The 15,548-nt window shown below is 36.5% G+C and overlaps 1 protein-coding gene across 1 annotated transcript in view; it reads left to right on the top strand.

Moving 5' to 3' along the window:
• The window catches only part of SRSF11 (serine and arginine rich splicing factor 11), a 46,204-nt gene extending 30,943 nt beyond the window's left edge, over positions 1-15,261 (top strand). The window contains 6 exon segments of the mRNA NM_001044587.1: positions 1,815-1,896; positions 7,287-7,418; positions 9,656-9,745; positions 13,159-13,254; positions 13,614-13,752; positions 13,858-15,261. Coding sequence (NP_001038052.1) covers positions 1,815-1,896; positions 7,287-7,418; positions 9,656-9,745; positions 13,159-13,254; positions 13,614-13,752; positions 13,858-14,055 — 737 coding nt within the window. The 3' untranslated portion in view covers positions 14,056-15,261.

The raw sequence follows: 15,548 nt of genomic DNA, 5'->3' as shown, positions 1-15,548 counted from the left end.
GTCTTTCATTTGACCAAGAAAACCTACTAAAGATGTGTCTGCCATTTGTTTAAAGAAAAGCAAATGTGTTATTCTTGCAGATGGTCGTTTGCTTTTTAGGGCCACACCCGCAGCATATCAAAGTTCCCAGGCTAGGAGTCAAATCAGGGCTACAGCTGCCTGCCTATACCACAGCTCACAGCAACACCAGATCCTTAACCCACTGAGTGAGGTCAGGGATTGAACCCGCATCCTTGTGGATAGTAGTCAGATTCGTTTCTGCTGAGCCATGACAGGAACTCCTACAGATTATCTTTTTGAGATGAAATGAATGGTTATCCCATTGTCTACCTATATGTATTTGGATCTTTGGTCCTGAAATTTTTTTTTCCTATTAAAAATGTTCTATTTATATTTTTCACTCCACTAATAAATGGTATTTTATATATATATAGTATTAGGAAAATAATTTTTAAAGTATCATGCGTAAGTTAATACCAAATGCTTTGTGTGTATTATTTAATCACCAAAATATTAACTAATTAGCCCAAGGTCACATGGCAAAAGTAGGAACTTTAGATAGACAACTCTGGACCTGTGTGACTCCAAAACAAGAACACTTGCTTCTGTTTTCATTGAAAACTCATAACTGAAATGACTAAACATGGTTTCTTTATTAATTTTTGCCCCAAGATTTTTGTAAATTTATTAATAATGACATATTGAATTCTATTAATGAAATGATCTAAATGTAAGGGAGGAACTCGGTTTCACTTAGCTAATAGTCTGTGTATAAAGAATGGTGTGGCTTTATTTATCTTTTTAGGTCCTAAGTTAAAGGAATTTATGTGTTATTTAAAAACAGATCATTCTAGCTCTATTCCCTAACTTACCCAATTAAAAATTTGTAAGGAAGAAGAGAGATTGAGAAGAGAGCTAGCTTACTAAAAATCCAGTTCTCTCACAGAAATAGAGTGAAAAGTGCACATGAATCATTACTTTCTGGATATGGGGGCCAAACGTTGTGCCTGTTTATTAGACTATTATTTAGGAAAGGAGCCTAGAGCTAAGTGATGAATGAAAGAAGGAACTTTTTGCTGGACTAAGAATTTTAACTTCTGTATTTTTATTTATTATAAATGTATTTTTTTTTTTTTTTGTCTTTTTTTGTTGTTGTTGTTGTTGTTGTTGCTATTTCTTGGGCCGCTCCCGCGGCATATGGAGATACCCAGGCTAGGGGTTGAATCGGAGCTGTAGCCACCGGCCTACGCCAGAGCCACAGCAACGCGGGATCTGAGCCGTCTGCAACCTACACCACAGCTCACGGCAACGCCGGATCGTTAACCCACTGAGCAAGGGCAGGGACCGAACCCGCAACCTCATGGTTCCTAGTCGGATTCGTTAACCACTGCGCCACGACGGGAACTCCTATAAATGTATTTTTAAGTATATTTTTTACACAAGTACTTTTGCGGGAGGTACTATTAATACATAAACATGTGAAGATTAAAGTTTTAATCTGGGATAATTGTAGCTGTGTTTAGATAAAAGTAGAGTCTGGGAATGGAAAAAGGGACTCGTCTGATTTAGAAACCTCTAAAGAGTAAAGAATAAGAAAGGTAATTCTTTTCATAAATGGTTTTATGGATGACACCTTACAGCGTCCTAATAAGTCTGGCAGATGAAATAGTCAAAGGAACCTTTGGCAACCTGAATTTAAAGAGCATGTGTAAAAGACAAAAATTAAGGTATTAGGTTTTTAGAATACTTCCTGAATGGGAACAATCTTCCTACTTAATGACTTCTAATTCAAATTCCTTTCCTTTTAAATCCAGATAAGAAAGAAGAAAAACGAAGGCACTCAAGGTCAAGATCACGTTCTAGGAGGAGGAGGACGCCCTCATCTTCTAGGCACAGGTTAGAGTGATTGCTTTTGGTAGTGGGTTGTACCTTAGACAAAAACGATTTCTGCATGTCACATTCTTTTTTTTTTTTTTTTTTTAATCTAAGTGCAGTTGATTTGCAGTGTTGTGCCAGTTTCTGCTGTACAGCATAGTGACACAGTCATACATATATACACATTTTCTCATACTCTTTTCCATCCTGTTCTATCCCAGAAGATACAGTTCCCTGTGCTATAAAGTAGGACCTCATTGCTTATCCATTCTAAATGTAATAGCTTAATCTGCTACTTGATAACCTAATTAGCTCCTGGCGAAAGTGCGGTTACAGAGTGTAAGTGTTGACATACATACAAATGAAGAAAAGATATGGGCTGAAAAGGTGATTGATACTTTAAACAACCCCCCCCCCAAAAAGAAATCCAGAGATAGGAAGAAGCCACTGAGATTTGAGCACTGAAATCAGTTAGTACTATGGAAGGTACTAATGGACTTGAAACTTGACTTGAATTCTAGTTCTGACTTTCCACTAGACTCCTGAGACACTTAAAATCTATTAATCTTTCTTATATTTTGGATCTTTTTCCCGGGCATGCTTTTGTAACATTAGACATTTGTGAATTGGAAAATAATTTAGTTCATTATTCAAGTTTTCAAATATTAACATATCTTGTTTTATGTTAGGAGGCTGTCAGGTTCACAATAGTGGGTTCAGGTTCTCCAAAATTTAATTTTCTCTTAAAAGCTCAGCTTTTACCATTGTTAACAAATGTGTTTTCCTTGAAATGATAAACATTATTCATTCTTTTATGAAAATGTCTGCCAAATACCCAAGTTTGAAAAACTGATATGTCAGTTTGTTCTTTTAAGTAAAGGTGATGTTTTACTGGCAAAAGCCTGTTAGATAAACTCACACTCAAATTACAGGAGTGTCTTCCTTGACACAGTCATTGAACTTGAATAAGTATCAGAAATGATTTGTGTGTACTTTCCATTTCATTGCACAGAATATTCCCAAAGCCACTAGATGGTTTTGTTTTTGTTTTTGTTTTTGTCTTTTTTTAGGGCCGCACACATGGCATGTGGAGGATCCCAGGCTAGGGGTCTAATCAGAGCTGTAGCCACTGGCCTACACCACAGCCACAGCAAGATCCAAGCAGCGTCAACGACCTACACCACAGCTCATGGCAACGCTGGATCTTTAACCCATTGAGCAAGGCCAGGGATCGAACCTGTAACCTCATGGCTCCTAGTCGGATTTGCTTTTACTGTGCCATGGCGGGAACTCCTCCAAGTGACTAGGTTTAATATAACAGTATTAAATCTATATAATAGTATTTTACTAGTACTCAGGGGACTAGATTTAATAAAATTAATGGTTTTTACTGCTTTATCAAGAACATTCTTAGTGAAAATGTCAGGAGTGGGGTTTTTCCTTTTTTTTTTTTTTTTTTTTTTTTTTTTTCTTTCTCTGTTTACTGCAAATGCATGCTGCCAGTGAAGAAGAATACAGTAACTAATAGGGAAGTTTAGTTGCCACTATCTTGATTTGTAAGAAGGAGATGCCAGTACTTTTACACCACCATTGCTTTTGCAACATTAGTGCAAATGTTGACAGTGGGAAAGGTAAATCATATCTTATTATTTTGAAATGGACCCTATAACATTGTTAAGTCAGTTCTTGGACTGTGTCTTAGTCAGTTCAGCTGCTATAACAGAATACCATAGATCAGGTGACTTATATAAACAAAAGAAATTTATTTCTCACAGTTCTGAAACCTGAGAAGTCCAAGATCAAGGTGCCAGCAAATTTGGTATCTGGTGAGGACCTTCTTCCTCATTTATAATCCACTGTCTCTTTGCTATGTCCTCACGTAATGGAATGGATCAGGGGGTCACTGAGACTTTTTTCATATAGGCGTTAATCCTGTTCATGAAAGTTGTGCCTTTATAACCTAGTATCATCACACTGGCTATTTGGATTCACATAAGAATTTTGGGAAGATACAAACATTTAGTCTGTAGCAGCATGTTACAGGATTGTTTCATGTGGTGTTTCTCTCATCCCCCTTTCTCTAGCCATCTCATTCTTAAAGATATCTTTCAGAAAAGAAAAGGGAGTTCCATTCGTGGTTCAGCGGTTCAACGAACCTGACTGGGATCCATGATGATGCGGGTTCAGTCTCTGGCCTCGCTCAGTGGGTTAAGGATCTGGCATTGTCTTGAGCTGTGGTATAGGTCGCAGACGTGGCTTAGATCCGGTGTTGCTGTGATTGTGGCATTGACCAGCAGCTGTAGTCTGATTCGACTTCCATATGCCATGGGTGCAGCCCTAAAAAGCAAATAAAATGAAGATGTCTTTCAAAAACCCAAATCTAGAATATGTCACCTCTTTTTATAGCCACAGCTGTGGCGTATGGAAATTCCTGAGCTAGGGGTTGAATTGTAGCTACAGCTGCATGCCTACACCACAGCCACAGGAACACTGGATCCAGGCTGCATATGCAACCCATTCCTCACTTTGCAGCAACGCTAGATCCTTAACCCGTTGAGCAAGGCCAAGGATTGAACCTTTCATCCTCACGAAGACTACACTTGGGTTTAACCCACTGAGCCACAATAGAAACTCCATTTTTAAAACTTTTTACAATATTTAAAAATTATGGCATGTGCACTGATTTTTAGGTATAATACAATTGCACATTTCATAGACTATGGTATAGTATAAATAAAACTTTTAGTGGGAGAGATTGGGAGCTTGGGGTTAATGGATGCAAGCTATTGCTCTTGGAATGGATTTACAATGAGATCCTGCTGTGTAACACTAGAAATATGTCTAGATACTTACAACACGACAGTGGAAAAATTATGTATACGTGTATGTGTAACTTGGTCCCCATGCTGTACAGTGGAAATAAATAAAATTTTAAAATGCTAAATAAATAAAACTTTTTACATTTTTATGGCCGCACCTGCTTTTTATGAAATATGGAAGTTCCCTGGTTAGGGGTTGAATTGAAGCTGTGGCTACCAGCACATGCCACAGCAATAGCAATGCTAGATTCAAGCCACATCTGTGACCTGCCTGCAATCTACACGGCAGCTTGTAGCAACACCAGATCCTCAACCCACTGAGCAAGGCCAGGGATCAAACCCGCATCCTCATGGACACTATGTCGGGTCCTTAACCCAGGGAGCCACACCAGGAACTTCAAACAACTTTTATATGAACTAGGAAACCGAAAAGTGATTGTGACTCCCTTTATTATGTTACTCCATTTATTGCAGTAGTCTAGGAGCAAACCTCCAACATCTTTTGAGTTGTGCATATGCTTAGAATCTTGACCTTGCAGGACAAGTGCTTTTATAGCTTAGTTTAACTCCTAAAAAGGAGACCTATTTTAATTAGGATCAATGGGAAATATCAGTGAAACATTTATTTTCCTGAACAAAGTGCTTTTAGACACTCGTAGTAACACATCATAACAAAGAAATTTTTTGAGTTGTAGTATTTTAAGCATCGTGGAATATAAAATGACCATTATTTTGAATTAGAATATATGATAATCTCTATACTTTTCTAATCTTCAAAAGCTTATATAAACTCTGTCAAAATGGCTCTGTAGTGCAGTGCTCCTGAAAGTAGCAGTTTCAGGACCTTATAGTAAATAAATTGATACACTACCTTTGCTTATTAGATTTTCTAAAACTATATTATCAGTCACTTTATTTAAATGGGAACCTGCAATAATGGACTTACTTTTTCTAGTTTTTTTTTCTTGTATACATTAGAGAGAGAATATATGTGTATGTTACAGCGGTTTAGCTAAAATGACTGTTCACTTAAAATTTTCTTAAAGCCAAAATCCTCAAAAGATGAGCAATATTAATTAATTTTAATAGCATCAATTTTGGTTTTCCAGAATTTCTTTATAATTCTTAATAAGAAAGTGATGGTTTGGATTTTTTTTTTTTTTCCCCTTTTTTGGTCTTCATAGAGCTTTATATGGAGGTTCCCAGGCAAGGGGTCAGATTGGTGCTGTAGCTGCTGGCCTATACCACAGCCACATCAACACGGGATCTGAGCCATGTCTGTGACCTACACCACAGCTCATGGCAACGCCAGATCCTTTAACCCACCGAGTGAGGCCAGGGATCAAACCTGCATCCTAATGGATGCTAGTCAGATTTATTTCCACTGAGCCATGACAGGAACTCCATTGGTTTTGATATTTTAAGGGTATTTCACTCAAAATATATTGGTAGTACCTTTTCTTGAAGTCCGGCACCATAATAATTGCTCAAGGGTACAGTGTTGAATAAGATAGAAATATATATATATTTATGTACACACACACACACACACACACACACCCGTCCTTTATGGAACATAGAGAAAGGTAGACAAGCATTATATGAAAATTTCCATAGGATATAGACATGTTAGTGAGAGTGATTGTTTTAGTAAATAGTTTCAGATATCGTCAAAAATAAGAGATGAGTAAAATAAAAATGTATTGAATTTGATCTGACAGTACTACTGATGGGTTTTGAAACAGCTGTTTTAGAAAATGGTGGTAACAGATGCTATATTTATTAGCACATCAGGAAGAAAAGAAAAGGGAGTCAGTATTTCATATATGTCTATACTAAGGCACTGAGCTAGACTTTATAATTTCATTTAAATTACTCCTATACTGCAATTCCCATCTGGCTCAGCAGAAACAAATCTGACTAGGATCCATGAGGATGCAGGTTCGATCCCTGGCCTCATGCCAATGCTGGATTTCTGACCCATTGATCGAGGCCAGGGATCAAACCCACATCCTCATGGATACTAGTCGGATTTGTTCCTGCTGAGCCATGATGGGAATTACAGAATAGTTTTAATAATGGCACCTGTGCTTTATGAGGTTTACTATTAGTTAAATAAGTTAGGGTTAATTTTTACAGAGCATGTCCTGGGCATAAATAAGTATTTGATAAGTAGTAAATGGATTTAGTTTGCTATAGTAAGGAATCAAATAAGACATACCTGCTAAAATGCTGTGTAATTGTGAAATGATAGAAATGAGTCAGATTTTTTTTTATTTTTCTTCATTCTCTAGTAGTATTTTTAAGTTTGTAGTTGTAGTTTCAACTACATGGGCATAGGAGGACTGGTTTGATGAGCTGAGCATAAGATTAAAGGGTTAGCAATTACAGATGTTAAACGGTATTACTAATTCCTTGGGTATCAAAAGTGTTTATTGTGTAGAGTAAATAAATAATGGCAGGAAGTTACCCGCACTTACTGATGGTTAGCCCGTATATCTGAATCTATTATCTGATGTTTATGTGAAATGGTCAAAACATCTAGTCTTTTTGCATGTATATATGTGTATTTGCTTTCTTTTACGTTATTAGGCGATCAAGAAGCAGATCAAGAAGGCGATCACACTCTAAGTCAAGGAGTAGGCGACGATCCAAAAGTCCAAGACGGAGAAGATCTCATTCCAGAGAGAGGGGTAGGAGGTCAAGGAGCACATCAAAAAACAGGTACAGAAAAAAATTCTTACCTCTTAGTGGGAAGACACTTTTTAGAGTTCCTAACGCCCCTGGATACTGCTGCTCTAATGACAAAAGAGGAAGTAACCAAAGTCTTAGGAGACTGGCGAGATATCTTTGTGGTAAAAATTCTTTGCCGCTCCACTACCTCCTTTCCTTTCAACTATTGCTAAGGATTTAGTGTTACGAGGCATTCCTCTGGATAAGCCAAAGAATTTTATGGCAAACAATCATGCCTTAATTCATCTTTGTATATCTTACCCTGAGCACCTTATAAATGTGAACTAAGTATTGCTGTGTAACAGACACTGAACCATGCTTAAGGGTCTTTTATCCAATGATATGGGGACAGTAGAGAGTTAAAGTGAGAATTCCTTAAAAGACAGGCATCCTCACCTTAACATTTTGTTTCAGCTTAAAATACACATTCAATAATCTTTATATATTTTTATATGTGTGTGTGTGTGTGTGTGTGTCTGTGTATAGCCAAACCCTCTGAAATTAATAAGCCTCATCTTGATACCAAATCACTGTCTTTTCATTTGAACTGTCCGTAAAAGTATCCAGAGAACTCTGTTACTTGAAAATACCTAGATTTTTTTTCCCATTTATAAATTGTCACACAGCACAATTTCACTTTTTTTAACACCTGTCCTTTATATCTTTCTAAAATATTTGCCTCAATTTTTAGAAGCAGCTCTTTATTTTTTACTACTTTACCCTTTTATATATTATGTTATTAAAATAATAAGGACTACGGGGTAGGGGAAGCAACAACATTTATTCTTCGTAATTGTGTAACTCAACTGGGAACAGAAGTTAATGGGAGCTTTACCGAGTGTTCAGCCTCTGGTGAGGCTTTTAGTTATGTTTTAGAGTTAGTCATCCCTTAATTCAGTCAATCGAACAAGCTGATTTAGTGAAACATCTATTATATAAAGAACAATTAGGCATTCCTTCCCTGAAGGAACTTTCTTTATACTAAGAGAAAGAAAAATGTATTACAAAGGCATGGCCATTGCAGTCAGTTTAACTGCACTCAGGAAGAGGAGTGGGTCATGGTTTCAGGTAGAGAATGTTTACAAAATTAGCATGAATTTTTGAAACAGCAAGTATTTTGATGTGAAAGGAACAGTAAATAAGGTGAGGAATGTTAGAGAAACAGATCACACATGTATAAGGCTTTGTTGTTCACAGTAAGGAATTTGCAGCTGATCCAAGAAGCAATCGAAACAAATTGAAAAGTGATGAATGGGGAATTAATATTTTCAAGTTTGTACTTTGAAAGATTTCTTGTAAAGGATATAAGCATCAATTTGTAGAAAACATGACCAGGACCACCTAAGGACTGTTCAAGTTATCTAGGAATTAGATAGTAACTCTTGAATGAATAGAGCAGGTAACTGATGGAGCAGGTTAACAGAGATGGAAAGGAAAGAAATAGAGAATGTACGGGGGTGGGGGGTGGGGTGGTTAGTTTAGAACAAACAGAGAGAGACTTTAAAACTATGAATAGTTGAAAATAGGTATGTGTTTATGGGTATAAGGGACATATGTGTATATATTGATTATCTTCCGCATAGAATTTTGGGAAGAAAAAAATGTGGAGAATAAAAATTTAAAAGAATCTGTGAAAAGATTTAGAGTCTAGGCATGCTTGTATTACCAGCCGGTCCATTATGATATTTTTTTCTAATAGCTTTGAATAGCCCAGAAAATACAGTAGCAGGAAAAAAGTTAGAAGGTTGGCTTCATCCATGATAGAGGTTAATGTGGGGTGTGTGCTTTGAAAGAATAACCGATAATATGGATGACAAATTTTAGTAGTACTGTATAAGTTTTGGCCTGACAGTAGAGAACTTAGAGTCAGGGTAGGTTGGAAAACTGTTAATCTTCTGTTGAAGAGCCTACAGAAAATTATTTAATAAAACTGTTAGTGTTTATCTCTAGATAAACCAAGAAACTGGCCAATATACTTGTTTTCTTGCCAGATAGACTGCTTTGCTCCTGGAGAGAAGTTTTATATGGAATAAGACTGGGAAATTAGGATTTTTTTTAAAGTTGTTTATGATATGCCACTTGAGTTAGTATTTTTTTATAGTTCTTATCAGGAAAACATTTTAAGAATGGAGTTAGATTTCATTGTACTTTTGTTTGGATCTCTAGTGAGATAGAATTATGTATTAGCTGATTCTTTAACCTATTCATGAATTGTGTTCATTTATTAGAGACAAAAAGAAAGAAGACAAAGAAAAGAAACGTTCCAAAACACCACCAAAAAGTTACAGCACAGCCAGACGTTCCAGAAGTGCAAGCAGGTAGAGTAGTATTATGAATTCTTGGTATTTTTTAAAACTTTGTTTGCAAGACTATCAATAGCCTGTGAACATGAAATGTTTTCCAGTGCATAGCTGAATGTTTCAGTGGTGAAGTTCCTTTTTAAAGATAGTTTTTGAAGAACAACCCGAAGTTTTTCTTTTCACTTAAAATTTATGGTATAGGGTATACTTTTAAAAATAGGGAATTCAACAGAGGTCAGTTTTTATGTTTGCTATATGCATTTCACATCCTTAATTCATTTGTTTTTGTGGTTCCCCCCAACACTTAAGTTTTAATGGCAAAAGTATACCGCATTATTACATTAAATTCATTTTATTATACTTAGTTATACTTAAAATATGCACGTGTTAATACTCAAAATATTTTTTCCCATATGTAGTGGTTCATTGATAAAATAATCAGAGGCAAGCAGGTAATTTGTGTCATTAGAGGACTAATCTGTCTTTAACCTGCTGTAGTGAAAATTCAGTATTGCAAATGTTATCCTCAGAAAATATTTTTTCATACTTAATGTGGAATTCATATGATAGTAAGGGCTGGCCATACTTAATTCCATTTTCTCTTAATCTCATTTACATGTTTTACCTCAATGTTTGTTTTCTTAATTTTGATTATTTAAATTCACTTGGAGGATCACACTGTACATAAACATTAACTAAAAGTAGATAAAAGACTTAAATGTAAAAGGTAAAACTAAAAGCTTCTTAGAAGGAAACATATAAGTAAACCTTCATAACCTTGAACTTGGCAGTGATACCCTAGATATGAGCAACAGAAGAGAAATAGGGAGTTCCCGTCATGGCTCAGTGGTTAACGAATCCAACTAGGAACCATGAGGTTGCGGGTTCCATCCCTGGCCTCGATCAGTGGGTTGAGGATCCAGCATTGCCTTGAGCTGTGGTGTAGATCGCAGACCCATCTGGGATCCCGAATTGCTGTGGCTGTGGTATAGGCTCCTCTGCGGCCTTAAAAAAGACAAAAGACAAAAGTATATATATTTATACCCCTGTCCTGGAAACACCGCACACAACTTTTACTTCATCAGGAGACATTTTTCACTTTGCATAATGCTTTCCAAATCCGTCTGTGTTACTGCAAATGGCAAAATTTCATTCTTTTCTTTGACTCAGTAGTAATCTATTATGTATATGTACTACATCCTCTTTATCCATCTGTTTTTTGTTGTTGCTGTTTTCTTTTTTTTTTTAGGGCTGCACCCATGGCATATGGAGGTTCCCAGGCCAGGGGTCAAATTGGAGCTACAGCTGCCAGCCTACACCACAGCAAGAGCAACGGTGGATCCAAGCCATGTCTGCGACCTGCACCACAGCTTGCAGCAACGCCAGGTCCTTAACCCACTGAGTGAGGCCAGGGATCGAACCTGGAACGTCATGGTTCCTGTTTGGATTCATTTCCGCTGTGCCACAACGGGAACTCCTATCCATCCATCTGTTGGTGAACATTCAAGTTGCTTCCATATCTTGGCAATTGTAAATAATGCTGCTGTGAACATTGGGGTGCATGTTATCTTTTCAAGTTAAGTGTTTTTGTTTTTTTCAGATGTGTTTCTGGGAGTAGAATTTAAGTTATATTATAGTTCCATTTTTAGTGTTTTCATAAACCTCCATACTGTTTTGCACAGTGGCTGTGCCAACTTACATTCCCACCAACAGTATATGAGGGTTCCCCTTTCTCCACGTCCTTGCCAACATTTATTTGTGTTCTTTTTGGTAATAGCCATTCTGACAGGTGTGAGGTGATGACTTAAGGTGGTTTGATTTTCATTTCCCTGAGTGTTTGTTGAGCATCATTTCGTGTGCTTGTCAGCCATCTGCATTTCCTCTTTGGAAAAATGTCTATTCAGTTCTTCTGCCCATTTTTTAATGTAATTGGTTTTTTGATGTTGAGTTGTATGAGCTGTTCATACATGTTGGATATTTTTCTCCGTTTATATTCTATTCTTGCTTTCTGGTTGTGGATTAATTGACCATAGCTGCATGGGTTTATTTCTGGGCTTTCTATACTGTTCCATTGGTCTGTATTTCTTTTTTTCGTGCCCAGTACCATACTGTTTTGACGGCTGTAGCTTTATATAATATAGTCTGAGGCCAAGGAGTGTGATTCCTCTGGCTCTGTTTTTCTTTCTCAAATTTATTTTGTCTATTTAGGGTCTTTCATGTTTCCATACAGTTTTTTAAATTATTTGTTCTAGTTCTATGGAAAATGCCATTGTTTTTTGTTTTTTGTGGGGGGTTGTTTTTGCTTTTTAGGGCCACATGTGTAACATATGGAAGTTGCCAGGCTAGGAGTTGAATCAAGCAATAGCTGTGGGCCACAGCCACAGCAACGTGGGATCCAAGCCAAGTCTACAACCTATACCACAGCTCATGGCAACATGGCATCCTTAACCCAGTGAGTGAGGCCAGGAATTAAACCCACATCCTCATGGTTATTAGTCAGATTCATCTCTACTCCCTCACAACAGGAACTCTCCACCATTAGTATTTGCTAGGAGTGGCATTGAATCTGAAGATTGCCTTAAAGTCAAAAAAAAAGTTTAGAGAGGGTTTTTGTTTGTTTGTTTTTGCCTTTTAGGGCCATACTTATGGCAAATGGAGGTTCCCAGGCTAGGGTTCTAAATAGAGATACAGTCCCTGGCCTACACCACAGCTGCAGCAACACCAGATCCAAGCCACGTCTGCAACCTACACTGTAGCTCACAGCAATGCCAGATCCTTAACCCACTGAGCAAGGCCAAGGATCAAACCCGAAACTTCATGGTTCCTAGCTGTACTCGTTTCTGCTGCACCACGACAGAAACTCCGTGAGAGGGAACATCTTAAAGCTAATTGTTGAAAGCAGGGAGTGGAGTGTAGGGCATGGATTGCTGGAGGTCACTTTGATCTCTCTGTTGCCACTAACTCTATAGTTTTCTAAATTTTACCTAATGATTTAGAAGTAATTGTAGATTTTATTAGCAGCTGCCTTTCATAACATATTATCCAAACATGTTCTAGCCACTGAATGAATCTAAAATTGATTCCTTAAATAATGTATTTCAGACTGTTTTTCCTTGAATGAAGACTTTGTTAGTTTTTTCCTCAAGTGTAATATTTCTAATGTTTTGTTGATAGAATGTCTCTAAGAAGAATTTCTTGAAATTAGGTTTTTTCTTCAGGGCATTAAAGGAAAGGTACATAGTTTACAAAAAGAATTGCAATTTTTATTACTCATTTGATTCTTCAGCTTGAAAGAGTATTTACAAATGGTTTTGCATGATCAGAATCCTGTTTTTAATGGAGCTCCATTGTAGATACATCTGCAATGATGTGTCTGCATCTTTGGGATAATACTGTATTTTAAAATCTAGTTGGCACATTTGTGGTTCTAGAGAGAGACGACGACGAAGAAGCAGAAGTGGCACAAGATCTCCTAAAAAGCCTAGGTCTCCCAAGAGAAAGTTGTCTCGCTCACCATCCCCTAGGAGGTAAGAATATTAATCTTTTAGATCTATTTTTCAGAAAATGTTCTAGAGTTTTTCTTCCTTTTCAGGAGTAAAAATGCTTAAGAGTGTGCTGATAGGTTCCCTTCTGTCTTAGAGTAAACACTGTTTAGGATTGGGCTTTTTAGACCTATAACCAGGTTACATTCTTCTTGCCTATCTTACTTGTGTACAGCTTTGTATCCAGTGATTTAATTGGATCTTTGCCGTCCCCTTTGTAGCAAATGAACTTGGGTCATGTTTGCCATCTAAAACAAGTGTAAACTTATTGCTGTTTAATTAATGGTGAAACTTCTTGAGCAGTTCATATCAAGCTTCTTGTGAGCATTTTACTGTCATCCTAGACACAAAAAGGAGAAGAAGAAAGATAAAGACAAAGAAAGAAGCAGAGATGAAAGAGAACGATCCACAAGCAAGAAGAAGAAAAGTAAAGAGAAGGAAAAGGAACGGGAACGAAAATCAGAGAGTGATAAAGATGTAAAAGTATGTTTACAAACTAATTTATTTTGGTGTTTGGGGTGGTGCTATTACTTTAAAGAATTGATTTTCCTGTGAAGACGTTTACTTTTACTATTCTCCTTGGCAAAGCAGGTTACACGGGATTACGATGAAGAGGAACAGGGGTATGACAGTGAGAAAGAAAAAAAGGAGGAAAGGAAACCAACAGAACCAGGTTCCCCTAAAACAAAAGAATGTTCTGTGGAAAAGGGAACTGGTGATTCACTAAGAGAGTCCAAAGTGAATGGGGATGATCATCATGAAGAAGACATGGATATGAGTGACTGAATGTTGCCTCTGTGGGAATCCAACTGTATACGTGCATCAGTGTCATTCCTCTGTGTGATTTCTTAATGCTGTGTTTGTTCATCTCAAACCTAGATGTATACAGCTCTGAGTTATAGATGGTTATAAAGCTCCTGATGTTGATATTATTACATCCAAAAGCTTTTAGAAGGTGATACATGGGTAACCAATTTATGACAGGGTGAAATCGATCAAGTAACCAAGCAGTTTTACTATCCTGGTGCTGCTTCATGACAAAAATGAAAAGCTGCATGCATCTACAGCAGGCATGGATTGTTTATGTTGTATGATCTCCTTTATTAAGTAAGTTCACTTATAGTATTTCTAGAATTTGATTCATTGCCGTAATAGAGCCATGTAGGGAATGCACTGATTGCATGTTAATTGTGGCAGGAATACCCTAAATGTCATTAAAATCCTCCAACATGATGGATCTACTTATGGTCTTGTTTGTTGACATGACAAATTAACATTCTTATAGTTACATCTGGAAATGAGCATTTGAAATAGATAATCTTTTAAGCCTTGTGGCTAAATTTTTGTGGTTTTTGTTTAACTTCAAAAGGTTATATATGCACTAACCTTTTTTGATGGCTATAATTAGGCTTTAATTACAGAAACAAGATTTCAAGTGAAACTGTCTTTGGCAGTTAAGTAAATAGCATATTTTGAAGTAGAGTTGTATACTTTTTCATAAGGTATTTAGGATTTTTTTCCTAAAATAATTTATTCCACATTTACATCAGTGAAAACTATCTGCCTATCCTGAAGTCCATCTGTAAAAGCAAGTTATTCCTCATCCTCATTTTCAGTTTTCACTTTTATTAATTTGTTTTAATCTCGTTGGAAAAAGGGATAGTGCATTTTAAATTGACCTTCATATGCTTAAAAAAAAAAAAAAAGACAAATCTACTTGATAATGTACTTTTTATTTGATCTCAAGTTGTATACAACCAATAAATTTTGTGTTACTGTTACCGCAGTAGTAATCTTATGCACACAGTGATTCCATGTTAAATGCAAAGTAGTTAGGCAACTGTTTTCTTACAGGAGTTTCCAGGCTTCACTTTTGTGCAGTAAAAACAAAAGTAGGCTACAGTCTGTGCCATGTTGATGTACAGTTTCTGAAATTGTTTTACAAGACTTTGATAATAAAACCCTTAAACTTATGTTTATGTTCCTATAAAACTGTATTTGTATTTATTTACACTGTTGAATGTATGACACTTACCTCATTCATTTTACAAATCAAGTTCTTTCCCCCTTTCAATCTACATATTTTACTTTAGTAAGATGAAATCCATCACTGTAGTGATTAGTTGTCATCAGAATTGTTAAAATTAGTTTAATTTCTATCTAAAACAGTCTTTTTCTAAGTGTAATTTTATTTCTTATATTTTGTGTGTAGGGTTGAGAAAAGCAATGAACTTTAGGATGAACAGATGATCCCACCTATATCTAGTAAAATTATATTT

Source organism: Sus scrofa, chromosome 6, assembly GCF_000003025.6.
Source record: "Sus scrofa isolate TJ Tabasco breed Duroc chromosome 6, Sscrofa11.1, whole genome shotgun sequence".
In the NCBI taxonomy this organism is placed as follows: domain Eukaryota; kingdom Metazoa; phylum Chordata; class Mammalia; order Artiodactyla; family Suidae; genus Sus; species Sus scrofa.
Note: the sequence above shows the minus strand (reverse complement) of the source record. Positions and strands in the feature narration are given on the sequence as shown.